This window comes from Engystomops pustulosus, chromosome 5, assembly GCF_040894005.1.
Source record: "Engystomops pustulosus chromosome 5, aEngPut4.maternal, whole genome shotgun sequence".
In the NCBI taxonomy this organism is placed as follows: Eukaryota; Metazoa; Chordata; class Amphibia; order Anura; family Leptodactylidae; genus Engystomops; species Engystomops pustulosus.
Genome location: NC_092415.1, coordinates 35946010 through 35956153, shown reverse-complemented (window position 1 = coordinate 35956153; position 10144 = coordinate 35946010). Strand labels below are relative to the sequence as shown.

The 10144-nt window shown below is 41.2% G+C and overlaps 1 protein-coding gene across 1 annotated transcript; it reads right to left on the bottom strand.

The window, feature by feature from the left end:
• Positions 1-369: 369 nt before the first annotated feature.
• On the bottom strand, positions 370-9390 carry ZFAND1 (zinc finger AN1-type containing 1). Its single transcript, XM_072151632.1, has 8 exons — positions 9187-9390; positions 8779-8821; positions 6519-6558; positions 4200-4330; positions 4028-4119; positions 3661-3782; positions 961-1116; positions 370-600 (listed from the first exon to the last, which is right to left on the bottom strand). The coding sequence occupies exons 1-8, from the start codon at positions 9239-9241 to the stop codon at positions 430-432; spliced, it is 810 nt and encodes a 269-aa protein (XP_072007733.1). The 5' UTR covers positions 9242-9390; the 3' UTR covers positions 370-429.
• Between the last annotated feature and the right edge of the window lie 754 nt (positions 9391-10144).

Here is a 10144-nt window from a genome sequence, read left to right as displayed (position 1 = left end):
CCCCACCTTTTATGAACTGGGAACAGATTTTGGTAGATTTTGGTAGATTTTGCAGCAAAAAAATGTTGTATCTTTCTAAAGGTCCTGTAGAAGGAAATCACATGTGGAGTTCACTTGCCATTCACTTACCACTGGGTCTATTTCTAATGGGATATCTCACTTATAAAAAAAAAATCTTTATCTATATAGCGCAATCAAATTCAACAGCGCTTTACAAATCATAGCCGATAAGAACATGAGAGCAGCGTCCCCTCTTTTCCACTGAGGACACATGCACCCCTGGCTGGGAAAGGAGTGACCATAAGAAACAGCTGATGGTTGACATCTAACATAACTCCGCCTCATAGAGAAGTGTCACATACAACAAAGTGGAAAAAACAACTATTTATTGTATATAACACAACATTTATAAAATGTATCCACTTATTATTATAATAAATACTGCCCAGCGTCTTCAATGTCATTACACTCATTATCTAAATACTCAATAATAATATTTCCTCCATTATATAAGGGATTGTCTGCACTGGAAAGCCACATTTCCACACAGCTATCCATAGGGAGAGCCGCTCCGGTCTCTGCGTGGCACACTCTCAGCTTCTGTAAGAGAAATGGACACAACCGGTCATTACATCCTCCCATACAAAGGCCATGTATGTATAACATTGTTTAAAGGGCATCTACTACCAGGATGAAGGACTGTATGCAAATGAGCCTGAGGGGCTCCAGTGTACATAGGTGTTATTGGAGCCTGGAGCCCCTCAGGCTCATTTGCATACAGTCCTTTATCCTGGTGGTAGATGTCCTTTAAATCGTTCACAGCTTTCCGAGATCATTGCTTGCTGCCTGTGAATGGTCACGCTATGCAGTATTCAGGGATATTCCTATACACTGACAGGGGGACCACCTTACGAGACATAAGTCTTTCTTCTAGCAGAGGAGAAGAGATGTGAATGATACCTTAGCGGCGGCTTTGTTATTGTCGTTTTTCAGACTTGCCATAGATGCTGCGTAGTCCACAACTTTCCCAATGCTCCACTTCTTACAGAAGAACATGGCTTTGCTTTTGTCCTTTCCGCCCTTTGGCAAATACACTTGAAAGTAGATCCTTTCTGACTACAATGCACAGAAACATAGGAGATAAGATTGTATGGCTGGAAAACTGGGACATGTAAGTAGGCCATGAGTGAAGCAGCATGGATATCATACCTATAATACAAGGATACAATGGATATCATACCTATAATACAAGGATACAATGGATATCATACCTATAATACAAGGATACAATGGATATCATACCTATAATACAAGGATACATTGGATATCATACCTATAATACAAGGATACATTGGATATCATACCTATAATACAAGGATACAATGGATATCATACCTATAATACAAGGATACAATGGATATCATACCTATAATACAAGGATACAATGGATATCATACCTATAATACAAGGATACAATGGATATCATACCTATAATACAAGGATACATTGGATATTATACCTATAATACAAGGATACAATGGATATCATACCTATAATACAAGGATACAATGGATATCATACCTATAATACAAGGATACAATGGATATCATACCTATAATACAAGGATACAATGGATATCATACCTATAATACAAGGATACAATGGATATCATACCTATAATACAAGGATACATTGGATATCATACCTATAATACAAGGATACAATGGATATCATACCTATAATACAAGGATACAATGGATATCATACCTATAATACAAGGATACAATGGATATCATACCTATAATACAAGGATACATTGGATATTATACCTATAATACAAGGATACAATGGATATCATACCTATAATACAAGGATACAATGGATATCATACCTATAATACAAGGATACAATGGATATCATACCTATAATACAAGGATACATTGGATATTATACCTATAATACAAGGATACATTGGATATCATACCTATAATACAAGCAGGTACAGGTTTATTTAAACACTCAAAGGGATTTTCTAGTCTATAAAACTGGACTAATATTGAAAAAATATAAAACAGATGGATGTTGATTGCTCACTATCTACATGTGACCTGTAGATCAGCCGCAGGTCGGGCATGCTCATGAAACTTTCAGCAGGTAGCAAGGTCAAATAAATACTACATTCCCAATGTATCCTTACAATGGAGGTATAGGAGGTATACAGTATCATACGTAGTCCTGTTACTCCCCTCCCTCCTGAAAGCAGTAGGCAATGATTCCCGCCCCGGAAACTGTCCGTATATGGACAGTGACATCACTAGGGATGTACGTTCAGCGGTGGTCAGGGATGGGTGCAATAAAACATATACTGCCTGCAAAGATAAGTATTTGGATACGCTCAGCATATATGTTGGGAGCTTTTTAGGAGTACATGTTGAATGTATTTATAACAGGTGATGCGAATGTAGTCTAAAAATTGCAAGTAAACGTCAGTAGAACAGTATTAAAGGAATGTCTTACACAAGGTGCTGCTGAAGGTAAGGCTGCTTACAGAGGAGCGAGTTTCATGCATCCAACTCGCAATTTGGAACATCCGGTCCAAATGCTGAGCAACCAGAACTGAACTAAACTGCAGTTCTGACTGCCCAGTGTTCGGGACAGACAAGCTAGTACAAACTTGCATCAAACTCCCTCATCTGTAAGCAGCCTCAGCCCACTGTTCCTGCACCATGGAGGGGCACATAGGGAGCAGCATTGTGACAAAAGCTCAGTATGTAAGCTCCTCAGAGCCTTTTTTATAAAGCAAAGCTGTAATCAGGAATGTGATTTTAGTTGATAGCAGGTTCCAATATTCTATTTTATGTAGATTTTAAAATGCCTCTGTCAGCATTCTACATAGTTCAATTTAAGTTCAATTCCCATTACCTGACTCCCTGCTAGCAGCGTTTGGCGAGTCCCAGGGGAGGGGGCAGCTGCAGCCTGTGTCACTCTCTACTCCTCCATACTTATGCAGCTCACTCACCGCTGGGACTCAAAAATGGTGTGAAGTAGACACATGCACACACAGGATGCAGCTGCCCCCTCCTGGGGACTTACCACACGCTGCTGGCAGGGAGCCAGGTAATGTGAAATAAACTTATATAAACTACTGACATGATTCAGATGGGTAACAAAGGCATTTTTAAAATCAGCAACACATAGGCTATTGGAACCTGTCACCAGCTAAAAATCACATTCCTAGTGACAGGTTTCCTTAAAGTCTGTGTGAGTGATAAAACACTCTTTAAGTTTCGGAGAATTAACAATGACTCTGAAAACTAATCTGAGCACAAGGCCTAATGCAAGCTGAAATCTGTAACATTAAATTGTCGCATTCCACATTACCTGGCGTACTCTATGCACAGTATAGAGAACACACAACACTTTAGAAACAAAAACTTATGTAGCTACAGTACCCACACCCATATCGGGTCAGCTCCATACATAATTACTGTTCTTGCATGATTCAGATCTTATTATCACATTATTTCTCTTCAGGCCGCAGAATAGGATGAGTCAGGGGAACGAATAGAAATGGTCACTTGTGTACTCATAAACACATCCAGCATTGCTATTAGTGGAAGCTAATGTGAACAGAGCCTAAAAGAAAGAACATAAAGTCACCTGAGGCAAAGACTTATCCCCCAGCGCATGTAACTTCAGCTTCATCAGTGCCACCTTTGCTGCAGTTTCTGCATTTTTCGCCCCTCTACGTACTTTGTTTGGAGGAGCGGACTTTTTGGAATCTGTAAGAGGAAATGCACAGGACAGTGAAAATCAGAAGTGTGTCGTCCGTTTTTTTGAAGGGACAGCACATGGTGTACTAAATGGTACAATTTTAATGGATCACAGTCGTATAGCACTGCGACTTTTTGATCTCAGTAGGTTATGCAGAACTCCATGCACAAGCTCCAAAAACAACGTGTACCACACTACGGAACATGCTGGCGCTATATTATTGTAGAAATAATACAAGGCTAAACCTACACACCCACAATCTCTTTCACCAGCTGCTGGGTCGCAGACATCCGTTGCTTTGGAGCCTCCAGTTTCTCACATTTGTGGTCTGACTGATGACGGTGCCTGGAGGAGACAGGGGGCGCCACACTGAGTGATGCAGAGTAATGGCCGCACCATGGACAAGGACATGTATACAGACTCACCTCAAGCAGAAATGTTTTTGGCAGAACGGACATAAAACTTCCACCAATTCCTTCCCGCTGCAGCCGGTGTAAGAACAAGGATACTGTGTGCTGCCCGCAGACTGCCCGCCACTGCTGCTGCATGTAGTCACCTGCGGAAATATTATACACCGTCACCCCTGAGGATAATGTATAGGAAAAAGTCCTTAAAGGGAACCTACCACCACAAATCTACCTATAAAGGTAGATCGGGTGGTAGGTGCATCAATGGGACGTGAGGGTAGCCCTTTTAAGGGCTAATCCTCACGTCCCCACAATTTTTGGGTAACTTTTATCTAACGTTTATGGTAATTTTATTATGCGGCTACTGGGGCGTGGAGTAGCCGCATCTGAGGTTACACGAGGCGGCTACTCCACGCCCTGGTAGCCTCTTTACTCCTCCTACTTACCATCTCCGGCGCGCAGCTCCGCGCCCTCGTCCAACGATCCGGCAGTCTGCGCATGCGCAGAACAGCAGGCCCGCGCCTGCGTGGTCACTGCTCCGAAGCCGGGGCTGCACTTAAGGACACCCGACTTACAGACAACCCATAGTTACAGACAGACCCCTGTGACCTCTGGTGAAGCTCTCTGAATGCTTTACTATAGTCTCAGACTGCAATGATCAGCTGTAAGGTGTCTGTAATGAAGCTTTATGGATAATCCTTGGTCCCATTACATTAAAAAATGTTTAAACTCCAATTGTCACTGGCCCAAATTTTGTTTTTTGTCTGGATCTACAATTATAAAATATACAGTTTAGACTAACATACAAATTCAACTTAACAACAAACCTCCGGACCCTATCTTGTACGTAACCCGGGGACTGGCTGTAGCAGGATTTCCGAGGTTGCAATACCAAAAAAAATTAAAAATACTGTGCTGTGTGCGGCCAACATGCGCATCACCCCAACATAGACAAGAAGCGGATGGGACCGCAGGACCTTACCAGCTCCAAGCCCGGCTCACCCCCTCACTGACCCCCCCCCCCCCCCCCCGAGTGTCCTGAGTGACAGATGATAAAGATCTCCTCCTGATGGCCTGGTGCAGGGATACCAGGACAGAGCGGCCATCAGCCCCCCTGCTGCTGAGCTACAACCAAAGACTGAAAAAAAGTTTAGCCCATGCTTCACCCGAAGTTCCCAGGTAATAAATGGAAGCAGCCATAGAAATGACAATAACCCCATCGAGAATTAGCAATTTTTGAATGAAAACAAGATGACTTAAATATGAAATTATTAAATGTATAATAAATATAATTATTATATGGATCATGCGGTTAACAAATGGTGGTATAAAGTTAAAGGGATTGTCCACTTTCAGCAAATAATTGATATGGTTTGTGTAAGGAAACGTTATACAATTTTCTAATACACTTTCTGTATCAACGTCTCACAGTTTTTTACATCTCTGCTTGCTGTCCTTCTATAGAAGATCCATTGGATAGAGATCTGTCCATGGTCATGTGATTGACACACTGGTGTGTGGCTCGTTATATCACACGGCTCGGATAACGTCTATGCACCTGCGTGTCCATCACATGACCATGGACAGATTTCTATACACTAGAAGTAAACAGAGTTTTATGTAGAACAACAAGCAAGCAGAGATCTAGAAAACTGCGAGGAATTGATACAGAAATTATATTTAAAAATTCTATAACTTTTTATTACACAAAATAATATCAATTTTTTGCTGAAAGTGGACAACCCCTTAAAGTAATGAGAATAAATCAATTCAATCACAATCATTTAGTACTTTCAGGTCAGATTCACATTACGTCTTGAAACACAATTCAAGCGCAGTAGGGGGGAGCTTTTCTTTTTTTTTTGATTGAGATGTGTTCTGCATTATTTCCTGCTAACTTGTTCCTGATCACAAGCACTAAGGGTGTGTGGACATGGCGTTTTGAAACCGTTTTTGGTCCGTTTTTAAGCAGTCCGTTAAAAAACGCATCCGTTTTTGACCAGTTTAAATTAAGACAATTGGTAAAACCTGTCAAAAACGGATGCGTTTTTTAAGGGACTGCTAAAAAACAGGACAAAAATGTTTTCAAAACGTCATGTGTGGCATCACGGCAGACGTGCCATTTTGTCTGCGTTTGCAAACGCAGACAAAGCCGCACCCACCGGGGCAGGCCGTGGCTGATCGCATTGGCTGCAGCACACCAACCACTTTGAGCCCGCATTCACACACTGCGTTTTTAAATGAACGCTGCACTACTTATTTCTAGGATAACGCACATGCAGATAATTTCACTATTCAGAGCCACAAATAATTAGTTTTCTAATCATCTTCATTTACCTGAGGGCAGCCATGGGAATCACGGCTCCTATGAGAGAGGCTTTTAAGAAAAAAATACAACTTGTTAAAACATTTTTCATATTAGATACAATGCAGTAATCACACAGAACAGACAGGAAATGCATTAAAGGAAAACAACCATTTTATTAACAAAAAACAAACTAAGGGTGATGTCACACGTTCAGTTTTTCAGATGCAGTTTTTGATGCCCAAACCTAGAATGGAGTAAACGTAAGAAGAGGAGCAAAACCTTTCAATTATTTGTATCACCCACTATGATCCACACCTGCTTTTGGCTTCAAAAACTGCATCTGAAAAACTGAACGTGTGCCATCACCCTAAAGACACTCTGTCAGGCTGCTAATTATGCATGCCCTGGCCCGTCCCTCTCCAATGCTGGGAGGTGGCCGGACATCTTATCCCCGCCCTCCTGGCTGCCAATTACTACTTCCTTTTCTAGGCAATTCCAGCGTGTCAGGATTTAAGATGAACAATGCCAGGAACGGGATGAAGAGGAGCGCAGGTGAGTATTTATAGTTAGTTTTTATTTTTTAAGTTTAGTGGTTGTTTTCCTTTAAAGGGCATCTCCCACCAGGATGAAAGATTGTATGCAAATGAGCCTGAGGGGCTCCAGGCTACATTAAAACCTATGGAGCCTGGAGCCCCTCTGGCTCATTTGCATACATTCCTTCATCCTGGTGGTAGATGCCCCCTTCCCAACTTGCACCGATGCAAGCCGGGTCCCGGTGCATGGAGAGGGCTCGCAGGCACAGCCTTCTCCATAGCCGGTAAGTCTTTGCTGCATATTGCAGCAAAGGCTTATCGGTAACAACCGCGATCGGTGCTAGCAGCGATCACGGGTGTTTTCCTGACGATCGCGGCTGGCAATGGTTCCAGCGGCTTCAAAAAGATTGTCAGGATTGTCACAGATCATTGCTGCCTGTGACGTCATCTTCTTCCGAAGATCCGAGGCTACTTTGTTTTAACTCATTCATTACAATGTGCTATCAGCACACTGTAATGAATGAGGAGGAAAATCCCCATATACTGCCATACTGTAGTATGGCAGTATATGGTAGGATCGATCAGACAACCTAGGGTTAAAGTACCCTAGGGAGTCTGAAAAATAGTAAAAATAAAAAGTAAAAAAAAAAAATTATAATAAAAAAACCTAAAATTTCAAATCACCCCCTTTTCCTAGAACTGATATAAATATTAATAAACAGTAAAAAACACATTAGGTATCGCCGCGTCCGAAAATGCCCGATCTATCCAAATATAATAACGTTTTTTCACTGCGTTTAACCCCGTAACAGAAAAAATCTATTAAAAGTGATTAAAGGATCGCACAGTCCTAAAAATTATAGCAATGAAAATGCCATCAAAAGTCGCAAAAAATGACACCACCCACAGCTCCGCACACCAAAGTATGAAAAAGTTATTGGCGCCAGAAGATGGCAAAATAATAAAAAAAAATTTTGTACTGAATGTTTTAATTTTTGTAAATGTATGAAAACATTATAAGACCTATACAAATTTGTTATCCCCGTGATCGCACCGACCCAAAGAATAAAGCAGACATGTCATTTGGGACGCAGAGTGAAAGCTGTAAAATCCAAGCCCACAAGAAAATGCAGCAAATACGTTTTTTCACCATTTTCACTGCATTTGGAATTTTTTTCCCACTTCCCAGTACACGCCATGGCATATTAAATACCGTCACTTTACAGTGCAATTTGTTATGCAAAAAATAAGCCATAACACATCTCGTTATGTGGAAAAATAAAAAAGTTATAGATTTTTGAAGGTGGAGAGTGAAAAATGGAAGTGAAAAAACTAAAAAGGGCCAGGTCGTTAAGGGGTTAAATATATGGTGACCAGCAATGGTAGTGCTACTGCTCTGGAGAATTCACAGAAGTGAACTACTGTGGATAGAAGTCTGCCCTGGTCATGTGACGTCACACAGGTGCATGTCTCGTTATAACACAACGCTCTGATTACTCAGTTACATAACGAGCTGTGCACCTGTGTGGCATCACATGACCAGGGCAGATTTCTATCAACAGGAAGTAAACAATGAAACCTTCTTCCCTGTGCCAGTCACTCTGCCACCAACTGCGCCCCACCTAGCATGGAGGTGGGGGAATTGGGCACAATTTCTTGCGTTCAAGTCTTGATAAATGTGGCTCATGGTGCAACCGACTTTGTTTTACTTGATTGCGGCATTACAGAATAAATGACTGGTGTAATATACACTCACCAAAACACTCGTGAGCAGTCATCACATACAAAGGGGAGGAAATCTAGGGAAGAGATTGAAAAGAAATGAAAGCAAAACCTAGAAAGACTTCATATGAAACATTTCCCTCTCATGGACAGATATATATTATAGATACATACTAATCAGATGATAGATCGATATTAAATAGATAAGTGATAGATATTATAGATGGATATGAAATAGATGATGGATATTATAGATAAATAATAGATAGATGATTGATAAGATACTGTTAATAGATATATAGATAGTTGGAAAGAGATACAAGGATATTAAATAAATAACAGATAATATATATATATATATATATATATATATATATATATATATATCTTATATGTGATAGATCATGTATATAGATGACAGTAGTAGATATGAAGGCTGTACCCAGCTGTCCGCAGTGCTCCACACCACAGTGCTGCCCGATCTCCAGCTCCGCCATGACGATCTCTGATAAATAATAAAGGTAAGGTAGAAGGAATTGATTCTCTATACATAATCAGCACACACTCGTCTCCCTGTTGTCATTCTGGGCGCTCATTGATGACGTCATCCTGAGGCGATCTTAGGAGAAGTCTATCTACTACACAGAGTCCAGGCATGTGGTTAGTGCGGGGCTCCCTCTAGTGGGTGAAAGCTGGATGTGCAGCTTTGTATAGCCAGGCAGGTAGACTGCAGTGATGGGCAGGACTCCTCCTCCGCTCCAAACACAAAACAACAGATCAAAGTAAGATCCATCATTTTTATTTTTTTACTGTACTTTCATTAGTGAAAAGTTACCATAGAGACTATGACATGTGTAACCCGGCTCTCTGGTAATAAAAATTGCTAAAAGTTTGAGAAAGTGCCACTAAAGTTTCATGTGAAGTAGTTTAGCTATCTCCTCTCACATAATATTACTGTACCTGCTCCACTAACAATCTCTTTTGGCTTATAGTGCACATAATAGACCTGAAAAAGTACTGCTGTACAGGGGCATAGCTAGATGGGGCGCAGGAGCCTGGGACATTATAACTTTTTGCCTTCTAGCCCAAAATCCTCAATTAGGGGTAAATTAAGACCACCATGTTCCCTGGGCTGTATGACTATTATAGCCCCAACAAGTCTGGAATCACTTCCTACATCTGGTACTAGAATTGGGCATCTAGGGCAATGGAGGTTGCGTCCCTTCTGCGGTTTCTGTGGTTCTGGACCTTTGGAGGACCTTCAAAGCTCCTGAAATGGCTCTTGTGTACATGTGTATTGAGAGCAGAAACAGATGTAGAACGATTTCATGGGTGAAGGTCCTTCTCAGAATAAGATGTGGTGAGTGGTTTGGGTGGCCATGAGCCCCCTAGAAGGCTTG

Coding starts and splice junctions, on each gene's coding strand:
- ZFAND1 (XM_072151632.1), bottom strand. CDS start 9,241: ATGGCGGAGCTGGAGATCGGGCAGCACTGTGGTGTGGAGCACTGCGGA. Junction 8,822..9,186: donor GGAGCACTGCGGACAGCTGG/GTACAGCCTTCA, acceptor TCTCTTCCCTAG/ATTTCCTCCCCTTTGTATGT. Junction 4,120..4,199: donor CAAAAACATTTCTGCTTGAG/GTGAGTCTGTAT, acceptor TGTCTCCTCCAG/GCACCGTCATCAGTCAGACC.